This window comes from Osmerus mordax, chromosome 10 (assembly GCF_038355195.1).
Source record: "Osmerus mordax isolate fOsmMor3 chromosome 10, fOsmMor3.pri, whole genome shotgun sequence".
NCBI lineage: Eukaryota > Metazoa > Chordata > Actinopteri > Osmeriformes > Osmeridae > Osmerus > Osmerus mordax.
The window spans coordinates 9,737,293-9,761,733 of NC_090059.1; the positions used below are offsets into that span (position 1 = coordinate 9,737,293).

The window sequence follows — 24,441 nt, forward strand, 5'->3', positions numbered from 1 at the left end:
GAATAATAACTACTTTGAAAGCTATAATGCAATTTTATTGTTAGGAATGACTGCCCTAACGCTAATAGTTTACCAATCTGATATTGCCTTATAAAAAAGCGTCTATGCTTTCCGGTAAATCATCGCCTTGGACGTCTCGCAGCAACAGTTTATAACTTTTCCTATCATGTGTGATGTGTCCTAGGTTACCATATTTAGACGATATCTCTGTTGAGACTCGGACGCTCAATAAATCTCCCTTCTTATTAGTATTCTGAAGTTTTTGGGAAACCAGGATTTAATACCTTGGAACTACGGGAACTAGAATCCCATAATCTACCATTTAAATAATCAAAATAATGTGTTAATAATAATGAACGTTTAGCTATCGATGAACATTTATTTACAAATTTGAAATAAACATCATACCATGATTTACACAATTCCTCCAATTGCTATTGACATGATTAGAAAAGCGAATTTATTTTATTGTAAATAATTGAAGTTATTTAATACAAATCAGTTGTTTTAACAATAATTTTCTGTCATAACATTTCTGTCATTTTCTGTGTTCCTTTAGTTCTTCATCATCGTCATCATCATCTTCACCATCTTCTGACACCCTAGCTTCGTCACTGCTTGAATCATCTTCCTCAGCAACACTAAATCACAGAAAACAATCAGTACTACAAGGCATTCTTTAGAACTGCATGACAGACAAAAACTGTTGTTAAAGTAACTCCTGCAACAGAAATGCAACCGTCTGACAAGGGTCCAATGGATATGTTAACAAGCAAACAACTTGAAATAGATGTCTCACCACTGAGGTCTGTTGAGGTTCATGCACTCCCTCCCTGAGTCAACATCGAAAGGATCTGCAAAAACATGTTGTGAATCAAGGGAATTTTTTGTATATTTTTGTAAATTTCTGTATTCAATAACAAAATGTTCCAAAGCCGTACGTCTTGAGGAAAAATGAGTAATCTACTAATCTTATATCTCCTAAAATGTCCATCTTGTATTTTATAGTCATGTATCTATGTCTATTTTGTATCTATGTCTTGCAGCAAAAAAACAATTGCCCTCTGATGGCACATTTTGTTGTTGTTGAAGTTAATGCTTATTGTATCTAACCAAACTCCGCCTCTTCTGGTTGTTTGTTGATGTACTCTTTCTCAGCAGCCAGCAGCTCGTCTTCTGACTGACAGGCTGCATAGCGCTCCAGCAGTGTTTTGTTCAGGTCCAGGAATACTGTACCCCACTTAAATTTTCTCAGTAGGATTACAGCCAGGTCCTGAAAGCCTGCAATAGAGACATGACCAATCATAATAGACCAAACTAAGAACCAGAATCTTAAAAATCCCATAAGAAAACATGTAGTGGCATCTTTAATTGTGTCATGGTGTTTCGACTGATGTAGTATTGGTTACAACAACAAGTCACTTGTGGATCAGATCTCGCCTTACCCACAATGCAGAACGTGGCAGCAAAAGCCTCAACACAAGATAACTTGCAAGGCTTGCCATAGTTGACTGGGTTTGCTGCCACCAGGAAAGGCAGCAAGCGAGGATGACTCCCTGTCATCTTACTGAAGGGAGTTTCATCAAGCTTGGCCCAAGAGCAATCAATGACTGCCAGTCCACTCTGAGCCACAATCTCTCTGATAACAACACATATGAAGACACATTCAGTACATTCAGCCATGTGAGTTAGTGATACAGTCCCTAATAAAGATTTTGCCAGCTATATTAACGTTTCCGGACTGATGCCATTACCTTTACCCTGCAAGTCAACACTCACCGGTCTGCTGGTGTGACATATTTTGTGCCCATGGGGCTCAATATGAGACCATTGAACCTCTGGTTAAGACGAAGGTTACGCACAAAGCCTTTACGGACCAGCTTCCTGCCAGTACAGCGCCTGGGGTCACAGTGGCCAAGCTCCCACATAGCCAGCGGACAGGGCAATTTCACCTGGGCAGCTTCCTCTCCTTCCTCTGGGTGCAATGTGGCTGAATAAGAAACAGGATAATGATTACAGTGGAAGGACATATAATTGTTGTTCATTTAATTGGACGTGCCTCTAATATTTATACATAATACTGGACTACTGGTCTTCAGAAACAGAAAGTAATGCCTTTGTAGCTTTGTGTTATTACCTTGTAATGCGCCGTGCATTTCTTCTGTGAAAGTTTCAAGGGATTTCCCTTTCATCTTGTGTCTTTTATCTTTCCCTTTATTGTCAGAACGCTCAAATTTACCCTGCTTCTTTCGTCCCATGACAATAAACTATTTAAAATGTAGCTAGCTAGGTTAGACTTACTGGCGAACTATCTCAGACTAGAGTGAGCAAACTTCCAGCAAACTCACTTAGTTAGTGGCTACCAAGAACGCATATCCTTCACCAAATTCCGATGGACGATGACATGATTTGTAAACCGATTGCTGATCTTTCTTAGACAACATCTTAGCAAACGCAATATCAATACACTGACATGTCAGCCATGCATTCATGTGGCGCACACAAGAGACGCAGGCGCAGTTTGCGTATTTTGATCAGCTGACCTGATCACGTGTTTTGTAATTGTAGGAACTAAAGTATATCTAACAGCAGCGGTATATTCTGTTGGAGTGAAAGAACATTTATCGACTCAAAATAGTCAACCATGTATTGCATACCTAATGGACAATCTCACATATTGCGGATTATATTTTTAATACTTCTTGGTAAGTACCTTATTAACGACTGAATGATGAAGTTCTAAAGTAGCCATACGTATGGTTACTACTGTATAAGCCATACGTATAAGAAGTCTGTTTCCTGATGTCATTGACTATTTAGTCAAGTATGATCTGAACTTCAAGACGTGTTTACACTGCTTCTTTATTGTTGTTTTTCTTACTCAGTGTCAGATGCATTTGCGGGTAAAATGAAGATTGTGGAGGAACCAAATACATTTGGGTAAGTGCTAATGTCAGCTCAGTTACCATATCTGCACCGCTCGTTGAATATAAATAACGATTTTTTGCACCTTTTTTTGTTCAGGCTCAACAATCCGTTGTTGGTTCAGGGAAGCAGGCTTCAGCCCAAGGCAACCCCAACACCAGTATCAGGTAAAACCAATCACCTGATATCCGTTTTGAGCCAATCATAATGGTCCTAGTTTGATGACCCTGGCTTTCCCCCTCAAGGACCACCTCATCTACATACACTGGCAGGAAAGTGTTTCAGCTACATTGAGTCCACGTAAGTTCCTGTCATCACATACATTCTACCCATTTTCATAGATTACATTATAGATGTATATAACCCTATAGTGTTTCCCCGCTCTGCACAGGTATAAATATGAATTTTGTCCATTCCACAATATCACTCAACATGAGCAGTCATTCAGGTGGAATGCTTATAGTGGAATACTAGGGTGAGTACAGCTTGCACAGCCCAGTCCTATTTGTACTAGAGATCCTTCTAACCACACCGACCATGCTGCCTTTGTCCTTCTCATTACTGAAGTATTTCCATTGACTTTCACCCCTGGTTCTCTTAACAGAATCTGGCAGGAGTGGGAAATTGTGAACAACACGTTCATGGCCATGTGGATGAGAGAAGGGGATGTATGTGGGAACCGAAATAGACAAACCAAGGTGGGTTCAGTGTTGTTTTGTTTCCTGCCCTGACCCAACATGCTACATAAAACACCAGAATTGAACCCTTTGAAATCTACAGGTCATTCTTACCTGTGGCATAAGCAGCAAGCTGGCTCAGGTGTCGGAGCCCAGTACCTGTATTTACTCCCTGACGTTCGAGACCCCTCTAGTCTGCCACCCACATTCTCTCTTAGGTAAGTCGGCTAAAAGCTGGCCAAAAGCTGGCCATGTCTTCCTGCAAATAATACAACGTAAATGCTGAGCTCTGAAACTTGGTGTGTATGTGTTCAACAAGTGTACCCGATCCTAAGTGAAGTGCTGCAGAAAGAATGGGATGAGGCTGAGCAGGCTCTGTATGAGGAACTAATCACTGAGCAGGTGACTATAGTATTACACCATCCTATCCGGGAACTCGTAAACATAAATTTTTCCAGACTACTCTCACACAATATTTGTTTTTCGGGGATCGTCTAGATACAGTAAGTAGCTCTCTAAGATGTACCTGTCTTCCTTTACTGGCAGGGGTACAATAATCTACTGAGAGATATTTTTGAGGATGCTGGTTTCCTGAAGAGCCAAAAGGTCAAGGTGAAACAGGAGGTCACTACCCCTTCAAATACTCAAAACTCCTTTCAGAAATGCAATGAGGTAAAGTTCAGTGCGATTCAATTCCTTCATTAGTAAGATGTCACTACTTGCCTAAGCTATATACATGGACTATTTGGAGAAAGTTCTAAAACAAAGTTTTCTGTAGGACTTACGCAAGCAGAGAGAAGAGATTGATAGACTACAGGCCCTCCTCACACAACATAACATCCCCCACCAACCAAACACAGGTGAACCTCATCTGCATGTCCAGATAAATATCTCATTCCAACTTCTGTAGTCAAACGGTCTCAACATGAAATGTTGCCACTACCCTAGACTGTCTAATACAAGCATGTTTTTCTCCCCTGCTGTGTCTCTGTGTAATTCAGATGATGTGAAGGATCCAGTGAGTAATGCTGTTGGGGACCGTTATCTGAGAGGAGACATTGGCCTCATCACAGATGTGGTCTGAAGGAATGGGACACTACATCCATAACAAGGGGGGGGGGGGGTGGGGAATCTTGTAGCTGTCAGGTGACTCAAGTACCGAAGTCTGATGCCAAAAATACAGGTCGGTCCTAGAGTCCGCCAGCCAACCGGTCCCATTGACTCCACCCTTTTGCCGTGTGAGGTCTGCAACAGGCACTTTGCTCTTAACCATCTGGACACTGAGATCTGCGGCAGGGTGAACAAACCAGCCAGACGTGGGGTCTACGACCCCACCAATCCCCGCCTCAAGGGGGCTGGCAAGGAGCGCCACAAACGAGAGATGGAAAGCTCTGACAGACTACAACAGGTCACATGTCTCCAGTGGAAATCCAACCGACATTAACAAATGATGATTCAAGACCATTGCTGTTCAAATGAAACATTAGGCTTTATTGACCTAACTCAAAGACACACGGGAAAAGTATGACCGTGTGTCCATTAGTAAGGGTTATGCACATGAGGATCCAATCAAAACAGCCGAAGGAGGACATGATGCAACGACACTCTCTTAGATGGAAGTCCCCTTCACTTTTCGAGTATGAAATGACGTGTCAAAATGAAAACAATGTAATAAAACCAACACTTGAGTAATGAGTCCTTAACTGCTGCTTGGCCAATTATATGGATCCAATATGCTATAAGTACAATGGACTGTACAACTTTCATTTATTATAAAAGGGATCTACAATTTATTTAGAAACAAAGAGCCCTTTTGTGATTCTGTTGTGCAAAAAGACCCACAGCACCAGACTGTTTATACCATAACATTTTAAGCTGACAGGAGACTTTTGAATGTCTGAATTTGGGGGTATACGCTGCAATATGTATCTCTAAACAGCAGAGGGCAGTATAATACATAGTATTCTTCCTTCTCAAGCAGTACACTGTAGTAGCATATTTGAAATACTGTCATTACCTGGGCAGAGTGAAAGATGTACAGGGTTTGCTCTTTTAGAGACACTGACTCTATTGCTGTAGGCAAGCCTAGTCAAGCATAGATCCTTTCAAATGCTTCTTGAATGAATCAGGTTTTTTACACAATGTTAATAGGTTACCTTGAATATTAGATATGCTGATAGTTCTCTTTTTTTGCTTCAGTTTCTCCTATCAAACCCACCAACCCCCCTGCATCCCACTTACCCCTCATAACCAAAACACCCTCACTTCTGCCTTTCAATCTCTTCCTCACTATCCTTCGCTTTCTCCCTCTCTCTTTTCCGACACTCCCAATTATTCCTTCCTCGCCTTTGCAAAGAACACACCTGATACATCATCCACCCCGACCCTCATATCTGGAGGCAGCGTGTACACCTCCAGCCTCACCAAGGTGTACCCACTGGCTGTGAGGCTGGCACACACCTGGGCTTCATCCAGGGGCACCACAGGGATCCTCACCCCTGGTCCCCCCAGGTAATAGCTCTCCCCCAGGGCCCCGATCAGGAGGAGGTGGCCTCCGGGTCGGAGCAGCCCCCCGATGTGGCCCAGGGCCTGGGTGAAGAAAGCCAGGTTGGGGCTGACACTCTCCAGGCAGAAGCAGGACACCAGGCAGTCGGCCCCGGAGGGGGGCAAGGCGGGGAGGGCGTCCAGGGAGAGGGGCCAGGGCCGGTGCACGTCGATGTGAAGGACGTCTGAGACAACGGTGCGCAGACGGGCAGCCTTCTCCATCCATGCTGAGGGGCTAGAGAGCAAAACGATGACATCATTTGATCGTGCCTACAGATACAGCTCCTCATACATATCTGATAGCCTGTCTCTGTGTCGTTTGCCTTCAGGCACACACACAGAAGTCCCCCCCCATCCCCTCACCCACCTCCGACCCTCCAACTTGCAGACGTGCTGCAGGTAGGGGGTCCAGTCCAGGCTGAAGCCTTCTTCGTTGTGCAGCCAGCGTCGTAGCTCCTGCCTGTTCACCTCCAGGAAGTCTGTGAGGAGGACCTTGCTGAACACTTCACAGCCACTCAGCACCTGGTAGATGGTGGGGCCTGAACCTACGTCCAGCAACACCTCACCACTCACATCACCTGGAGTAAGAGTGGGAGAGGGAGACGAGAAGGAGAGGTTGCGAGGGGAAAAGAGCAAGACGGTGAGAGATCAAAATACATGATAGCAAAGAAATGTGAGAAACAAAGATTGGAAGACAGAAGAGAGAATATGAATTCACATAGAACTTGGTCACTACTCACACACATGCACACAAAAAGCATGTTACATTGACATTTTCTTCCTCCATAATCAAATCATGCTTGATTTCCATTACATCAAGCACATACATCTCCCTACCTTCAGTGAAAGCTCTGTGTAGACACCCTAGTTTCCAGGGAACGATGCTGTCTGGTCGCTCAAAGTCTGCCCGAGGTGACGTGTAGTTATACTGAAGATACGCAGCGGGATCAAACCCTTGGTAGAGAACTGCCATGGCTGCCACACCTTCTTCTCCCTCTTTCTCCTTGTCCATCCTTCTCTTTCTCCGGCTGGTTCTTTTTGTTTGGGATATCTGTAGTCTCCTGTCAGTAGGTCACCAGGTGAGTGTGCTTCTGTCTTTTTGGAGCTGTTGATCTCAGAATTTATACTTGTGTGTGTGTATCAGACCAAGAGAGAGAGAGAGAGAGAGAGAGAGAGAGAGAGAGAGAGAGAGTGAGAGAGAGAGAGAGTGAGAGAGAAAGAAAGAAAGAAAGAGAGAGAGGGGGTTGTCATTATGTGGGCATGTACCTTTTTGGTCTGTGTTTCCACCGAGAACGAACAATGTGTGTTATTGTCTCCCTGCTTCAAGGCAATCAGTGTATTAATCTCTCTCTTTCTCTTACACACAACAACATACACACACTCTCTCTCTGTCTTTCCCTCTCTTTCTCTTCATGGGATGAGATAGCGATCCCCTTTTTGGGCTGTGGAACCACCTGATAGCATTAGGGCTGTCCACTTTCGCTGGCCCAAGGCTCTGATTTCATCATCGAGAGGGCTTCCTCAACCAGGAAACCTACTAATGGCCACCCACACAAACGCTTCCTGGCCTCTCACCCACTTCTTTTACATCTTCTGCTATCTCCTCATCATAATATGGGCCTTTCAAATGACAGTGTACTGCAGGTGCATTAAAGTCAACTATAGGGCAGACATTTTGTTTGGTGTTTTGCTAAAAGGAAGTGGACAGGCAGCAATAGATTGATATCATATAGAGCTGTTGTAATTGGTGGAAGGAGACTTTCTTAGTGTGAGTCAATACATTTTCTTTTTTTTACATCTCGTATCTTAATGGCGCTACAGTCGACATGTCAATTAATCCACATAATGAGTCATCATCTAAAGACACAAACACACACACACACACATGCACACACACACACACACACACACACAAACACATGCACACACACATTCATAGAAATACATACAGACATCCATACACAAATATGTACACGCACACACATGCATACGCGCACACATACTCACACGCGCACACACCCTTTGTTTCAGCCTAGCATCATAAAAAGACAACAGCACATGGTACCAAGAGGGAAAAAATGTCACAAGCTTATTCAGTTAGTCCACTTAGCACCAGGGCTGGCGATGGCGACAGACCCACACTTTCCCATCACCCAGGAATCCCCTGTGTAAAATGTCCGTCTAATCCCATTTAGAAGGCTTACTTCAGAGATCCGACATGTAAGGTCAATTGTGTTTGTGTTTATTTGAAAAAGTGAGTGCCGTTCTATTAGTTTCATTTGTAATTGAGTTATATTTGTTAACCAAAACAGAGAAAGCTTTAAGGCTGTGGCAAATTGATTTGACTTCCATGTATCAAAGGAATTCATAGCATAGTATCGCAACCTTTAGGGAAAACATGTGTGTTATTGAAATGGTATAATGAACCATGGTTGTCAACCTGCTGTAATAGTTTACGGTGACTGTACATGTCATACCAGCCTTCAGCCCAAAGACACCTCATTCAAGTGTCTGGCCTAGAATCTGGGCCTTGTTTAGATGTTGAGGGTCAGTGAGTGCACATCACCAGCACCCTCCTTTGTCCTTATGAACAGTCTGATTAAAGTGTGACATTTTCATCACTCGAGAAAGAATTTGGAAGGTGTTGCCAGTAGTATTAATACTGTGTTATTCATATTGAGGGAGCAGGGCTTTGGCCAAATGGGCTTGTCGTTAGCCCATCTGTGGGGATGTGTTGATTCAGACGAGATGAGAGTCTGGTGCCCAAAATAACCAGAGCTTTAGTCTCATTTTGTTGGACAGTCCCTATATGTTAGTGTGTCCGACAATTGTCCTTGTGGATGAACTGAGGTGAGGGCTGGAAAATATAAATAATTTGTACTTTTTTCAAGGAAAATAATTACTATTTTCTCCCACATACATGATATACCTACTTAAGACTATCAGTCACACACATTTCTAGACTGTTATGGACGAAGTAGTAACCTTTGCCTGAATACTTAATGTTTCTTAAGCCTAAACCTTTAACCCTAGACAGAGTGACAAACAGCTTCATTGTAAAGCTTTATTGTGGAAAACAACATCCCAGACACTTGAAATTCATCCGTGACATTAAACAATCTATACTCCTTGGGTACGATGTAACCAGTCAGCAAAAAACTTTAGCTTTAGGATACTGAGCATTGTAAACACGCTGCTGTATCACTTTCAAAAAAACAATCCATTATTGAAATAATCAAACATTTAAAATAATCTGCAACTTTAAAATATAATAATCAGTTTGCTGCTTAAATAGTTTTCTATGGCAAAATAAACTGCAAAAAAGCGTATTCTGTTTGACTTTATATTGTCATCCCCCCCCCCCTCTCTCTCTCTCTCTCTATCTCTCTCTCTCTCTCACCCTCTCTGAGCTTCTGGAGCCAGCGCCCTTCCCAGGGACCTGGAGACTTTACTAAAGCCCACTTCAGTGGTCCCTAACGGGGGCAGATCTGCCACCCCCACTGTGGATCTCCTTGGCATCGTGGTACAGTGGACCTCCACCATGAAGCCCCTGGAAGCCCTCACCCCCAGGGGGGGTGGGGAGGTGGGCTGGGATCTGATGATCTGTGGGGCCTTCGGGGGCAGCTGTGGTCCCAGGACTCCATGGAGGATGGCTCCTGAGAGGCAGCGCTGCAGCAGCATGCGGGCCTCCCACTGTCTGGAGAGGGTCTGGTTACCATGGTACTGCACCTCAGTCACAGACTGTCTACATGGTGAGAGAGAAAGAGAGCGATAAGCTTTGTTTTAATTGTATATTGTCTCTTCTTCTTTACCATGTAAAATTCCAGTTTACATTGTCAAACTATACTGTGTTGGTAACATTTTATTTTATTGAATGTTATTCAATGAGCTATGCATAACTGTGTGGTGATGTATGGACCGAAGAGCATCACTGAAGGAACATTTGATTATTCTGTGAAATGAGAAACCCTTATCATATAGAAAAACACAGCGATGCAACCACGGCAAATTCACAGCAGGAATGCAAAAAGTGAGGCCACGCATATAGAATCAGTAATGCCGTACGTGTGTGTGTGTGTACAGCTGGCAGTGCCACCCACCTGTCCCACGGGCGAGGGATGAGGCAGACGCTGTGCCAGTGGGCGTTATAGGTCTGTCCCTTCTGCCAGTCCTCCTCCTGAACACTGCTGTCCAGCGCCAGCGCCCTCACACTGCCCACTCGATCCCCCGGCACCACCAGGTTCCTCATCCCCCCCCCCGTGTGTGTGTCTGAGTCGGCGCTCGTCCGGGAGTGAGTGGCTCTCTCTTCTGTGTCCGTTGATTTGGGCAGGGTATCAATCAGTCCATTCCTTGGTCCACTTCCTGGTCGGGCAGATAGCTGACGGGCTGTCAGTTTAGGGGTACTGCAGAGTGAGTGATCGGCAGTGGTCACGGCTTGTACCTGTGCCTCTGCCCCAAGGCTGGTTCTGTCTGCTTCGGTAAGTGCTCTCTGTTCCTATGTTGTGGATCAGATTGATAGATTTGGTCTAAGCCAGCTGTTCTCCCTCTGTGTCCAGGTGGATGGACTGAAGCCGGTCACAGAATGGTGCTGTGTCGCTTTGTGACTTTGTTGTGTGCGACTGGGCTTATATAGCCTATTCATGGGCTATTTTAGAACGTTTTTCTTGTACGCCTGATTGTGATGACACTCGACACCAATCGTCTGGCTGGCACTCACAGTGGAGAGAGATAATGAGAGACAGATGACGGGAAGGATTCTTTTACACACGCACACACACAGGCGCACACACGCATAAAAAAACACACACACACATAAAGTGCAGATAAGAACTTGCAAAGCACTAAGTTGCTAACCCTACCAGCATAACATGTTTGGTCATGACTCCTACAACCCATACATTAACATGTGGCAATTGATTTAAATACCTGACAACTGTCACATGAATATAAGCAATCTTTATCAAAATGATACACTGTTGTTTGGTCCCCACAATGTTTTTTACGTCTTAAAAAATACCTACGGACAAATGTGGTCTACTTTCAAATTCACACTCTGCAAACAAACATTTTTACTCTTATGAACTTGCCTGGATATACTTTGTACAATTTGTCACAACTAAAATGAAGATTTTCTAATAGAGGTGCCTGGAATTGAATTGTAAGACTGTCAGTGATTCGGAAGTGGGGATATCAACCAGCTCCTTGATAGTGCTGGGCAGTGGTGTGTGTTGATGGAAAGAGTAGGCTTGTGAGTGATGTCTCAACCTTAAAAGTTTCCAGTGGGCAGCAATCATCTCTAAGTGCCAGTACACAAGAACAGGTCAAAGTTCAACCTGTGGCATGAACAGGATGTACATTTGTTTGTAAATGGATGACACATACAGGAGAATCTAGCTAAACTGATGATTTGGTTATTTGAAAACAAATATGAAAACTAATAAATAATCTCCAGTCTACCCCTATAAAAAAGCATATCACATGAAGAAGAGCTACCGTTTGAGAGACTTGTGGTAAGTTAAAGAGGACACATAGTCAGAAGAAGGAGATACAGAGTTGTATCCTACAGAGTGCACACAAACACAGACACACGCAGACACACACATCCTGTTACCATATTAAGAGATCCAGGTAGAGTCAGGTTTCCCGAGGGAAAGATGAAGAGATAAGAAGGCAGAGGAGGGACAGAGGGAAGATAAGGAGTGAACAGACATGAGGAGTGAACAGACATGAGGAGTGAACAGACATGAGGAGTGAACAGACATGACGAGTGAACAGACATGAGGAGTGAACAGACATGAGGAGATACTGGTTGAAAGAGAGAGAACAGATATGTTGAACTGGCTGAGAGACAATGAAACTGACAAGAAGTAGGATGAACTGGTTGCTACGTTTATTTTCCTTATCATAGAAAATGACTGATGATGGTTGAAGTCTGACTGAAAATTGAGTATGAGAAATGTGCAGAAAGGACATAAGACTTCACAACAACAAACACATAAGCACTCCAAAACTATCCAACAGCTAATATTTATATTTTTATATTACAGCACACACGGGTTCCTATCTTTATAGTTGTATTATATTATATAATAAGACAAATACATTATACCAATATATAAGTTTCCTGAAGATGTGGTACTACATGACAATCTGGGCACAAATAGGAAGAAAGGAAGCCTTGGTGAGATTAATATGTTAATTAGGATTTTCATTTGATTGTTTTAAGGTAAAAGTGGGGAGAGTGTTTGCATCACGTAGTCAAGGTCAATTACTTTCTTTTTTTAGTTTTTAATATTTTATCTGGCCACTAGATGTCAGTTTAAGACTGTGGCATACAGTGCACAAACAGCATGGTGTGTGGGGCATTCAGGTTTATGATGTCTAGTTGAATGAGTTTGTTAGAGTTATGCTGCTTGCTGTTTATGAAGATGTCAGCTGAACTTCCCACTTTCCATTACCCACTCTGGCCCACACTTCTTTTCAAAAGCTGTTTCGTCTATTTTAAACTGTAAATATGTGGAGTCAGGTGGCTGAGCGGTTAGGGAATCTGGCTAGTAATCTGAAGGTTGCCAGTTTGATTCCTGGCCGTGTCAAATGACGTTGTGTCCTTGGGGAAGGCACTTCACCCTACTTGCCTTGGGGGTTATGTCCCTTTACTTACTGTAAGTCGCTCTGGATAAGAGCGTCTGCTAAATGACTAAATGTAAATGTAAATATACTTTAAATACAATGTGTTATACTGTACTTTCAATTATATTCAGATAGAACTGTGTTCCCAGGAGCACATAGGCTCCAGACCACTCACTATACACCCTAACAACAGACATACAAATGAATCATAAAATGAATAATATAGTCATTTTATTAGCAATGAACATAGTATCTAAAGTATCTACTTTTTTATAAACGATTTGACAAAATGATCACTCATTTAGACCCATGCACATTCTGCTACATGCTGACAGCACACAGGGCATGCATGGTGTCCTCAGTCACCTTCACCAATACTTCAAAACAGATTCTTTATACCAAGACAGGCTCACAAACCTTTGACACAATTATCAGTGTTGCAACACGGTGGCCAATTTGGCCTGCTGGACATATCCCATGATGCAGCAGCCTGGGCCAAGATGGATGGGCCATCTGGATCTTTCCACACATGCTCATACACTGACCTCCTAGAGTCATCTTTCTGATGAAATTCCCTGTGTTTTGTTACACACGCACACACGTACCAGCACACGCGAACATACATCTCTCATCTTACTTTAAGTTGGTTAGTAACAATAAAAAATACTTGAATCAACCGTAACCACTCCCTTTTCTCTCAGCTCATGTCGCTCTTTCATTCTCCCTTCCCCTCCCCTCCATTATCATCCTCCTCTTCCTCCTCATCTCCATGATGGGCTCTCCGGGGGTTGACAGGAAGTGATCTTCTCTCGGAATTGACTTCTGATCCCAAGAGCCTTCTTGATTGGTTTTCCATAGACTTCGTATCGGTCTGGGATTCTAAGGAAAAACCAAGACGTGCGTTCCCAGGTTAAACGTTGCAGCGTTTGTTCAGGATATTATTAGCGGTGGGTTACGTGGGAGAGGGTGTGAGAAGCAGAGAGGCAGAGAAGTCGGCTCGATTGTCTCTTGGGTTGTCATTGTTGAGGCAGGTGTGTGTGCGAGTGTGTCACCTGTGTCTGTGCTTGGGAACGACTCCTGATTCTCCTCACTGTCCTCGTCTTCAGAGGAGGGGTCCTCTCTGTCTACCGACCCCAGAGTCTCCATATGGGCCTGGGCCATCCTCTGTACAGCTGTGCCAACACATATACACACACGGACATTAACACGCACACACACAGACACACACACATGCACGCACAAAAACAAAGAGGACAATGTTTGAGCACAGCTGTGGCAACAGTTTTTGCAACATTTTGTGTCTTAAAATCAAGTGCACATTCCAATGGCCAGGCCGTCTAGTCACAGGAAAGAACAATGTGACCCTCAGGTCTGTAAAGTTCAAATATCAAGTTTATATTTCCATTTCCAAGTCCCACCGTCTATTGCGAAATAGTGCTGAATCATTCTGTAAATCCCACTCCAACATACACACATGCATGCACCTGCTGTATACACATTCAAGATGGTTCAATGTGAAGCATGCTGTTGTTTAATTTAGAACACTAATTTGAGTAATGTTTGTGCGAAAATATATACTAGGTGGGCAGAACTACTATAGAACTAACTTCAGGATGTCCTGTATGTGTAACAACAGTCAGAACATTCATTTATTTGTTGTCTGTGTATTGGTGTGTGGGTGTGTGAATGTGTGTGTGACAAGTCTGTATTACAGCTGTGTACCCCGTCCCCTAATCTAGGATGATCCAGAAGAACGCAGACTCACAGCTGTCTCTGCCCTTAATCTCACAACACCCACACGTTAACACACAGAACACACACACGCACACATGCACATACACGTGCCCCATTCCCGCCCACACAAACACCTTGCGTAGAGATTTAGACTTTCCATTAAAAATCTACTCTGTCAAAAAGGATCGAGGCCACATGGGCAAGCAGACACAACAAGGGGAGGTCTTTTAAATTGCATCTGCATTATGTAACACACACAAGTACGAGCACAAACACACACACATAAACACGCACACGTCCACACAAACAAAACCACACACATAAACACACACATACAATTACACACCCATACGTAAACACACACTCAAACACTGTGGCACACAGTTGATGTACCTTTGAGTGATGGTGGTTGATACACTGTGGCATTGACTCTCTTTGTTTTGAGGACACCATGTTCCCACTGCCCAAACAAAGAAAAATACAATTAAAACTTGGGCACATCATGAAAAGAGAACAGCTTAACCCTTCGTTTGGAACCAGCCCATGATGGTACCTACCTGGTGTGTGGGGTTATCATCTTCAGGAGATGCATGGTCTGTCAGTCTGAACAACGTAGCAGGGGTTGGTCTCCTCCGTCGAATCTAAATGAAAGACTGGGTTAAGATCTTTACCTAGATAGGTTGTGGTTATGTCCCACCAGTTTGAGGCCATCACATTTGACAGGTTCCATGTTTTGAACAGCTAAACCAACTTTTTCAACAGTTTTGCACTTTCCCCCAGTTTTTTTGTGGCAAACCAAACTGGACCAAAGCCTTATTTACACAGCTGAAAAACTGATTACATTTAAAAAATAAATAATATAAATATTTTCTTCCGGTAAAGAAACAACATTGCAGAATTATTTGACAGTGCACTGGCAGGAGAAATGTTGTTTAATTTGATCAACAAAGCATTTTTCCAAAAACAGTTTTCCCAAATCCTGCTCACTAGTGTATACAACCCACTTTAATAATGGTTAATTTCCTAAGCCAATACACTATACAATATACACATTATCTGTATATCAAACTCAGACCAACCGTAAAATAGTAGTTGGATGAAAACACAAGGTCACATCACAGCAACAGCAGCAAATTATTTGGAACCCAAATAATCCCCAAAACTAGATTACATCATGACCATAATGGCTTCCTGGTTTAAATGTATGTCAGGATAGGGATAGCTGGATTAAAATATTTTCCATTTTGCTCCATTTCCTTCTCCTTAGTGGTAATCTTGTGCTCTTTTCACCCCTGTCTAATCCTGGCTGTTCCTTCCCCACCCAATGTACTTCCAGTTCCTTGAAAATCCTCTTTTGGAATTTTTGATTTGTGCTCCTTTATTAACCTTTGCTATGGTTTGCCTGTTGAGCGGAGAAGCTAGCAGGATGGTGTGTCAGAGGAGGGTAGACTGGACAGTGGGGTCTTCGGTTATTTGAAATGCGATGTTATAAGTAATTTACACACACACATTTCTCAAGAAGACCAATCTCATCCCATGAGCAGACATGCGCTCATCTCCCTGACCTGCGGGGGCTCCAGGTGAGCAGATGAAGCTGCATATGAGTGTGCCCTTCCCCGAGGAAGGAGGTGGAGGAGGAAGGAGGGGGAGGATGGCCAGGGCTGGAAGGCACCACTTGAAATTCCACTCCACCCCCTCACATTCAGTTCTCCCGTTCATAGTTGTGGTAGATCTTTGACCGAAGATAGGGGGTCGATTGCGGCTCAAATACTAACCCTCAGGTTTGTGGGGATAAGATAATAGTAATGGATCATGTGGATTGTGGGGTTCTCATCTGCTCGTCTCATCCCTTCATTTACAGGTCCAGTAACGTTCTAGAGGGTTTCTGACTTTGAACGGTAGCATAGGTCCTATACTTCCTAGTCAATGTTATTTTATACTTTGAAAGAGTAGAAACTTTTGAAATTGGTATAACTCAGTGGAGCATTACCTGTTAATGACATCAGTCATATACAGCAAATGTCCAGTAGAGATGGGAAGTACTGTAATAATATTAACCCAGTGTTGCTCCATTTTGATCCTTTCCACCTCATCCACATCTCCAAGGCAACCATGACTTACACACATGGGTTGATGATCTACCATGTACTATTCCACTTTGAAAGGAATGCCTCCCACATATCCATTTAACTGCTCCACACAGTGACACAGTGGCAAACCACAAATAACTTTATAATAGTGTCCACAAAGGCGATGTGTGCTGCAATGCAACAATCTCAATTGAAATAAATGTTCAAAAATTGAAGAACGCAGTCAGACAAGGCCTATCGCAAGCGTACTGTCGAGGGCATGGCATTTCAGGTGACGGAAGCAGCTTGACTCCATTTGAACCTCCTCACCACCCTGCCTGTGTAACCGATGGCGATGGCTCATCAATCATTTGGAGTGGGAAGGCGGGTGGATCTGGGCAGACAAGATTAGTTTAACCCGTGAGTCAGAGGAGGGGACTGTGTGTGTGTGTTGGAGGTGGGGCGTGGGGGGGGGCAAGAGCCCACATTAGAGCAGATTAAACTTTTATCCTGATTCAAGTGATGAGGATGGGCACGCGACAGGTCAGGGAACACTGGCTCAGACCAAAACAAACACTCAACATCTGGGGACCTGAGGGTCAATCACTACCACGGTAAACAGCCACTGTGGAAGACATTGGCTGGTCAGCTGGCTGGGCTGGCTGGCTCATAGTTAGTGGGGCTGGTAAGTCAATACACAGTGGTAAACTGTACAATAGCTTTTCCATGAAGTAATTAATAAGCAGAGCTGTGTTGTAATCAGTTCCTGCTGTGTGCTGTCTTCCACTGGAAGACTCAATGTTCTTCCCAGCATACAGAAGCCCTAAGGATACATTCATCAAATTGATTGGGAGATTAAGGTGTGTGAAGTTGATTTCTTCAGTTATTAGTACAGTACTTGCTGAAGTATAATAGGGAATTAATCATGGCTGCCTGTTTAAACACTAATTATTGTCTCAACGAATGCCTTGGGAGAACAGTTTCAAATGAGTGTAACTCGTTTTCCAATGTGAAAAGAAGGTATGACACAGTGCTACCCCGATAAGCACATTAGTTTTTCTGCACATCATTTCATTTCATTTGAGTTATGTAAAGGATTATCATCACATGAACTTTCATGCGTTGCTTAACGGTCTTTAGGAAAGTGAAAATATGAACACGATTTCAGAATTAGGTGTTTTCAAGCTATTTCTAAAGTGTCAAAGCGTTTTCCATTTTCCCCAAAAATGCAACGTCGAGGCTCAGCAGTGTGATAAAATGTTCCTCAAACACAGACAAACAGCTCTCCATTTGCATATTGGAGTGCTGATGAAGACAACGTGTGAATATGATAGCATACAAGAAAACAGCACGGCCTTAACCTACAAACCAGAAAACATTCACAGTTTCGACACATTCCTTTCATTACTGGTCAAACCCTTAGAAAAAACATATAGACAGTAGGGTCCATGCCTCCCGTGCTTTGCAGAAATAATCAAATCTCTTAAGCAAACCTTAAGCAAAGTTGAAATGTATCTGTCCATGGCATGCATGGTTTGGAAAAGTCCTTTGGAGGAACATGATCCAGGCAAAATTCTTGGAACAATGCTAACCCCTATGTTAAACGCAAAGGTCATGATCTGGTTCCCTCATCATACATGAACCAACTAACGGTGTACACAGACCTGCCTTTGTCTTGCTGCAACCTGGCTGAAGCGTATGGCTCTCGGCAAGGGCCTCGGCCATGAGCAGAGTCTGCTCCACAAGCTGCTTCACTTGCATGACACTGTATGCATACTGTCTGTACTGTACTGTATGTCAATTATGCAAACCAAAGTGTAAAAAAGGAAACTGATTTTTTTCGTTCGCAACAAGTATATGACCCTGTTGAATGCATACATATTCATACAATCCCCGGTTCCTGTCTTCCACCGGTTGTGGTTGCCCAGCCCCGAGGTCTTTGTGAGCTACAAGTGTTTACAGAGCCAGTCGTGCTCCCTGGGCGGCTTTCGCTGTAGTGGTTCTCATCGCTGCAGGGACGCATATTAACATGTGTCGTCTCACTGCAGCCATTCACACGCTGTGTGGTTAAATATGCATGTAAAATTAATTGAGAAATGCAAATGGAAACAATTGAGTGTTTGATGTTTACTACTATACTTCCGCTAATTTTTGTTGACTACTCAAGACTTACTGTGTGACATAGAAACCGATTTATTTCCAAGTAAAATCACATTAACTTGGTGGTCCATACTGTGTTTTCATATACTTGTACAAGTTAAGTAATATTCCTCTAAATCAAATAGAAGCTAAACGTGTTTAGCTATACCATATGAATTATTCACAAGAAGACGTGAATTAAATTTCAGCTCATTCAATCCAGGGGATGGAGGAAAATTAATTTGTAAAGTGACCATTGCTTTTATGAGGGGATTACTGGCAATGTGGATTGAGTGTTATTGTTTTGGTAAATGTATACTGTACACAGAAATATGCAATCTTGGATGGATCTTAATTTTGTTCCACAGTTTCAAGACCTGAGAATGAGTTCACCAGGGGATTGGAGATGCAGGAGATCTGATTTAATTAAAATGTAATAAATAATGTAATCATTTAGCAGACACCATTATCCAAAGTGACATCTTGATCTGCACATGCTCTACCACTATTACCCAACCCCACATATCCTTTAATTTAAACCTATTAATTCAGGCAATTCCATCTGATACTAGTCCCTCTTATTGATTCCCAATGACCGAAAATCTATTAAAAAACATATTAAAAAATCTAACAGATTGTTTTGATGGGGTTAGAGTCATGATATATAACTATTTTTGGAATATCCCACTTGTAACACTTCTTCACAGTTCTAGTTTATGTCGACATGGCTTCTACTTCTATTCAAATGTTTTGATAGTTCTCTCCTGTTCCTCCTCTTCTTGTCCACGGTTCCTCCATTCCCTTCTCCTCTCTATCACCTTATCTGCCCTTGAAGACACAGTTAATCACACCTCCAGTCTCTCCTTCCTGTCTCCAGTCGCTCTCTCCTTCCCTTCTCCACGCCCTCCCTAGACCCCAATCTAATTTCTATGCTAATGAGGTTTGGCAGAGTTGTTGTTTATGCCGCGTGCCGTCCCCTGCTGGCCCTCACGTGCGCACAGCACGCATCAACTGGAAGATGGGTGGTCTGCACCGCAGACTGCTCCCCATTCAAATTCACGTGGAGCCCTTCCCATACGTCCATGTCCAATAACAGAGAACACTGTGAGACTCTATGTCTGACTCAGTCTCCTTCGTGCGTCATTCTGAGGAGAAGGAAGACCCCCGCCCTTGACCTGTTTCTGCAGCGCTACAGAGGACCCCATTCATGTGGTAATGTTCCTGCCTCCCTACACCTCAAAGTGCCCTTGACAACGAACAACAACTTGGCAGACTCCGAATAAGCTGCTCTACTCCAAAAATATACTGTCAGACACGAGAGGTGAGTGAAAGGTCCCAGAGGCAGAGGTGAGGGGCTGGGAGGTGTGGAGGGAGGGGCCTGGAGCACAAGAACCACAGCCAGTTGTTTGGTAAGACCCTGGCACTGTCAACAGCAGAAACAGGGAGAAAGTAGAAAGCAGTCGATATGAGCCCTTGCTACATTCCGGGGGTTAGCAGATAAACTCGACATCCTCGGCTCATGGTCACTTCTTCCAGCTGTATTTCAATTCCTGACATGGCACCTAGTTAGTCATGCATGCTCTGTTCCCCTGGTGGACTCTCCTTGACTCTGCATCCTCTTCCCTGTGAACATCTGGGTCCAGATTAGTCAGGAGATGAGATGCAGCAGTGGTTCTGTGATTAAGACGGGCACGATGGTGGCCGAGGAGAGTTGAGGTGGATGTGAGGACCTCTCATCCCTTGACTGCCAGCAGTCTTAGACAAAACAGCCTACACGGATTAAAACAGGACTCTGACGTCTGTTCATGATATCATTTCTTAGTATTGCTTTGGCTACTGAAGGGCAAATGTAGCTTTTTCTTGTTGGAATTCTTCCTCTGTTATCTATTATCTGGCATCGTTGGGCTGGTGTCACGCTCAGAAAAGGAAAGATCACCTATCAAATAACACACGGGTGATCTTTCACTCGTACACATAATCTCATTGTGTTTTTATCTGAATTCTCTCGTGTCCCCCAGGTGCAGGTGTCCTCCCCCTTCCCCCCATGTACCTGTCCTTTCTCTTGGTGTTTTTATCCCTCTCTTCTCCTGTCTGGTATATTTGCTGGGGCAGAGAGTTGCCTCATCACTTTCAGGGTACTCTTGCTGAACCTGCGTGGCTCAGCTTAAAACCCTTCGCCAACCCCAATCCTCCAGCCCAGCGGAAAATGTGCACACAATGAAAACACAAGTCCTGCTCCCTCAGTTACATAACTAGCTGGCCGGCACTGTGACGGTGTGATAGAGTGTTTGGGAAGTTCAGCTGCAGATGCCAAGAGTAAAGGGCATTAATTATCTGGATAGTCTTCATGACCATTACTCCTAACGTTGCAGGTTGGGCTCTTGTTTTTTCACGATGCCAAGTTGTAGAGAGGGAAGATAGAACAAGTACTCGAAGTCCACTCTACACTCCATGCTAGCCTCTTGTCTTTCTCTCATGCAAGCAACTTGCTCAAGAGCTGTCGCCAAAAATGCCCTTCACGGGAGATCCCTTTATAGGGAAGCGCTCTAGGTGTGAAACAGGCAAACTTGAGCATGCGCGTATACACAAACACACACACACTCACACACTCACCATCTCCACCTGCCGCGGGTCCAGCTGGGTCGGGACAGCAGACGGTACGGAGAACTGGATCCTCCTGCTGTCCTTCGCTGCCTCTCTGTCCATCTCTGCAGGGAGCAGGGGGTCCATGGAGCTACTTCTGCGGCCAACTCACAGATGGCCGGGGGAACGAAAGAAAAAAAAAGAAAAAGGAAAACCTTTCGGATGGGTACTTAGAAGTCCACTGATAATTCTCCCGAGTCAACTGTCTCAGTTTTCCAGGAGAACCGGAGGTTAAGACGACAAGTTGAGGGATGCTCTTGTGACAAGAGGGTTCCCTTCAGTGTTCCTCCTCTTCCTGCAACACTGGGCTTTTGAGCTGAGGTGTGACGGGTCCCGGTATCCTTCTTTCTTGCTCTTTATTCGTCAGCCTGTCAGCCCGGTGCACTGTGCCGTGAGTGGCTCAGCGAATTGACTATGCTCCCTCTCTCTCTCTCTCTCTCTCTCTCTCTCTCTCTCTCTCTCTCTCTCTCTCTCTCTCTCTCTGTCTCTCTGTCTCTCTCTCTCTCTCTCTCTCTCTCTCTCTCTCTCTCTCTCTCTCTCCCTCTCCCTCTCTCTCCCTCTCCCTCTCTCTCTCTCTCTCTCTCTCTCTCTCCCTCTCTCCTGCGCTCCACTACTCTCCCTGGCTCTCGATCACACTCCCTCGTTCTAAACCTGTGCCGCGTGAGTGAAGGAGGGATGGCCTCTACTACCTCAGTGGGAGGGATGGTGGGAGGGATGAATGAGGGAATGTTGGAGGAGGTGTGAGTGTGTGTGTGTGTGTGTGTGTGTGTGTGTGTGTGTGTGTGTGTGTGTGTGTGTGAAAGCGATAGGGTGGACAGGATTCAGGGGGGTAGGAAGGCTACAAGTGCTTGATGCTAAGCTGAAGCTGATTTGTTCACAGTATAGAATCTAATCTCACCCCAGTGCTGTTGTTCTCTCGGTGCCCTTGACCTTGTCTGAAAGGACTGGGAGCTGCTATTGGTGGAGCAGATATTGGTGGGAGCAGATATGTACCGGCAGGGTCAGGCTGTTAAGATGTGACACAGACACACATCAGAAAAGAGAAGAGGACCTGTTAGTCATTTTAGACCGGTCAGTCAGTCTAAATCCCCTAGACTGTGGTCCAGTAGACAGTGGACCACAACAGTTCCCCTTAGTAAAGTAACAATTGTTTTGTTGATGTTACAATTGACAGATAACAAACAAGTAACCTCACACTGGCAGACGTAATCGTGACGATAATGTTTAAAACAATTAGCCGGTGAGGAAATGTGTCATTCATTTACATTTAGCAGATGCTCTTATCCAGAGCGACTTACAGTAAGTACAGGGACATTCCCCCCGAGGCAAGTAGGGTGAAGTGCCTTGCCCAAGGACACAACGTCATTTGACACAGCCGGGAATCGAACCAGTAACCTTCAGATTACGAGCCCGACTCCCTAACCGCTCAGCCACCTGACTCCCTGTTCTCCCATTCTTATGCAAATCATAATCTTTATCTGAAACAAAAGACAATCACTTAAAAATTGAAATTCAGTCAAGCTATAAAAGTCCCTCATCACCTTTCACCTTCTATTCTTAAACGCTGGATACAATCCTAGTATCAGTTCTTTTATAAGCAGAAAAAGATATTGCCATGGCAACAGTAACTTTACACACAGCTGAATATTTGTGTGTTTGCGTTACAGTACCTGGTTCCACAGTGTGGAGGGGAGGGGGGAAGAGAAAGGGAGGGAGAGAGCTCAAAGCAGAGCAGAACAGAGCAGACTAGAGCAGAGCATTACAGAGCAGACTAGAGTAGAGCATTACCGAGCAGACTAGAGTAGAGCATTACCGAGCAGACTAGAGTAGAGCATTACCAAGCAGACTAGAGCAGAGCAGAACAGAATCGAGCAGAGCAGACTAGAGCAGAGCATTACAGAACAGACTAGTGTAGAGCAGACTACAGCAGACTAGAGCAGAGCATTACAGAGCAGAGCACAGCAAGATCAGCCGAAAATAAACAAACATAAGCAGCCACCCTGTCTGCTCTCTGGCCACTAAGCCACGGGGCAGTACAGGGGTCAGCAGGACAGCAGACTCACCAGGGCTCAGCCCAGCTGAGAGAAGGAGGGCTGGAGGGGGGGGGGCTGAGGGGACTGAAGAGGGAAGAGAGGGATGAAGGAGAGGGGGAAGGATAGAGGGGGGGAGGAAGGAAGGGAAAAGCACAAATGATGAATAACAAAGATGGGAGGACAGGAGTGAAACGGTCACTGGAGGCCCAAAGGACAGAGACATTGTTGAGCCTGGGAAGGATGTCATTAAATGTTAAACCATAGAAGCATCAGACACACTTGTAATTGGACGCAAATAAAGTCGCAACCAAAGCGTCTGACCCACAGCCATGAAACCAATTACCAGGACATTTCACCACCTGGTTATAGAGCAAGTGCTCTGGTTTGCACCCAAGGGCATGGGCAAGAATCCCAGAGTTACCTAACCCAGACCTACACTTGCACATACACACCAACGCATGCAGCTCCTAGTCTCTTTCATTTTGTACGAGCACACACACACACACACACATGCCTTCTCCCACCACAAAGGTATTACCACACGCACACACGCACACACGCCTGTACACATACAGCACACTCGTGCGCCATAGGCTCTTATTAGCAATGCATGGGCATGGGCATCTGACAGACCTGACTACTCTTACGAGGTGGGTTGGCCAGGAGATAAATCACCCATCCCAAAATGCAGATGTGAACATGTTTTTCTATTGTGGAAGAAGCTACTGTCTGGGGAGTAGAGCTCTACCACTGCCATTGGACCGAACTGGAGCAAGACAATGTTATAATTAGAACAGGGTGAGGTGTAGACCCTAGTGTGGGTTCTTCATTCCCTTGGCACATACTCTAAACTGTGCTTCCTGTGGCGTGAGTTTCCTTCCAAACTGTTATTCTCTCCCATAATGTCCTTCATTTCATCTGTCTCATCTTGGCAGTGCTCCAAAGACAGGGAGGTGATCAATCAGTCGATGCATCAATTGATCATGTTTCAAATACGACAAAATAAGTACATAAATCTCCGTACGCCGACAGACGCGCAACACTGTG

General features: G+C 44.3%; 4 protein-coding genes across 4 annotated transcripts; 1 reads left to right on the plus strand and 3 right to left on the minus strand.

The window, feature by feature from the left end:
• Positions 1 to 359: 359 nt before the first annotated feature.
• tsr3 (TSR3 ribosome maturation factor) lies at positions 360 to 2,532 on the minus strand. The gene is made up of 6 exons (XM_067244820.1): positions 2,138 to 2,532; positions 1,780 to 1,990; positions 1,446 to 1,639; positions 1,114 to 1,281; positions 800 to 854; positions 360 to 641 (listed from the first exon to the last, which is right to left on the minus strand). Exons 1-6 carry the CDS (start codon positions 2,256 to 2,258, stop codon positions 539 to 541), a joined length of 852 nt encoding a protein of 283 aa, XP_067100921.1. The 5' UTR covers positions 2,259 to 2,532; the 3' UTR covers positions 360 to 538.
• Positions 2,533 to 2,571: 39 nt separating this feature from the next.
• gnptg (N-acetylglucosamine-1-phosphate transferase subunit gamma) lies at positions 2,572 to 4,719 on the plus strand. Its single transcript, XM_067245263.1, has 11 exons — positions 2,572 to 2,705; positions 2,886 to 2,940; positions 3,025 to 3,092; positions 3,171 to 3,225; positions 3,317 to 3,400; positions 3,530 to 3,623; positions 3,706 to 3,820; positions 3,922 to 4,004; positions 4,149 to 4,274; positions 4,381 to 4,462; positions 4,604 to 4,719. The coding sequence occupies exons 1-11, from the start codon at positions 2,645 to 2,647 to the stop codon at positions 4,684 to 4,686; spliced, it is 906 nt and encodes a 301-aa protein (XP_067101364.1). The 5' UTR covers positions 2,572 to 2,644; the 3' UTR covers positions 4,687 to 4,719.
• A 1,214-nt stretch (positions 4,720 to 5,933) lies between these two features.
• Positions 5,934 to 7,158, minus strand: LOC136950948 (phenylethanolamine N-methyltransferase). Its single transcript, XM_067245483.1, has 3 exons — positions 6,984 to 7,158; positions 6,514 to 6,724; positions 5,934 to 6,381 (listed from the first exon to the last, which is right to left on the minus strand). The coding sequence occupies exons 1-3, from the start codon at positions 7,156 to 7,158 to the stop codon at positions 5,934 to 5,936; spliced, it is 834 nt and encodes a 277-aa protein (XP_067101584.1).
• A 5,877-nt stretch (positions 7,159 to 13,035) lies between these two features.
• Positions 13,036 to 21,792, minus strand: LOC136950851 (protein phosphatase 1 regulatory subunit 1B-like). Its single transcript, XM_067245334.1, has 5 exons — positions 21,332 to 21,792; positions 15,068 to 15,151; positions 14,904 to 14,970; positions 13,829 to 13,948; positions 13,036 to 13,655 (listed from the first exon to the last, which is right to left on the minus strand). The coding sequence occupies exons 1-5, from the start codon at positions 21,446 to 21,448 to the stop codon at positions 13,492 to 13,494; spliced, it is 552 nt and encodes a 183-aa protein (XP_067101435.1). The 5' UTR covers positions 21,449 to 21,792; the 3' UTR covers positions 13,036 to 13,491.
• Positions 21,793 to 24,441: the final 2,649 nt, after the last annotated feature.

Excerpts from the sequence above, each read along its gene's own strand:
- tsr3 (XM_067244820.1), bottom strand. The coding sequence starts at position 2,258 with ATGGGACGAAAGAAGCAGGGTAAATTTGAGCGTTCTGACAATAAAGGG. Across the intron at positions 1,991-2,137 it reads AATGCACGGCGCATTACAAG|CCACATTGCACCCAGAGGAA; the intron begins GTAATAACACAA and ends TTTCTTATTCAG. Across the intron at positions 642-799 it reads AACCTCAACAGACCTCAGTG|TGTTGCTGAGGAAGATGATT; the intron begins GTGAGACATCTA and ends TCTGTGATTTAG.
- gnptg (XM_067245263.1), top strand. The coding sequence starts at position 2,645 with ATGTATTGCATACCTAATGGACAATCTCACATATTGCGGATTATATTT. Across the intron at positions 2,706-2,885 it reads TATATTTTTAATACTTCTTG|TGTCAGATGCATTTGCGGGT; the intron begins GTAAGTACCTTA and ends TTTCTTACTCAG. Across the intron at positions 2,941-3,024 it reads GAGGAACCAAATACATTTGG|GCTCAACAATCCGTTGTTGG; the intron begins GTAAGTGCTAAT and ends TTTTTTGTTCAG.
- LOC136950948 (XM_067245483.1), bottom strand. The coding sequence starts at position 7,158 with ATGGACAAGGAGAAAGAGGGAGAAGAAGGTGTGGCAGCCATGGCAGTT. Across the intron at positions 6,725-6,983 it reads ACACAGAGCTTTCACTGAAG|GTGATGTGAGTGGTGAGGTG; the intron begins GTAGGGAGATGT and ends CTCTTACTCCAG. Across the intron at positions 6,382-6,513 it reads TGCAAGTTGGAGGGTCGGAG|CCCCTCAGCATGGATGGAGA; the intron begins GTGGGTGAGGGG and ends TTTGCTCTCTAG.
- LOC136950851 (XM_067245334.1), bottom strand. The coding sequence starts at position 21,448 with ATGGACCCCCTGCTCCCTGCAGAGATGGACAGAGAGGCAGCGAAGGAC. Across the intron at positions 13,949-14,903 it reads TCAACCACCATCACTCAAAG|CTGTACAGAGGATGGCCCAG; the intron begins GTACATCAACTG and ends GTGTTGGCACAG. Across the intron at positions 13,656-13,828 it reads GTTCCCAAGCACAGACACAG|AATCCCAGACCGATACGAAG; the intron begins GTGACACACTCG and ends GTTTTTCCTTAG.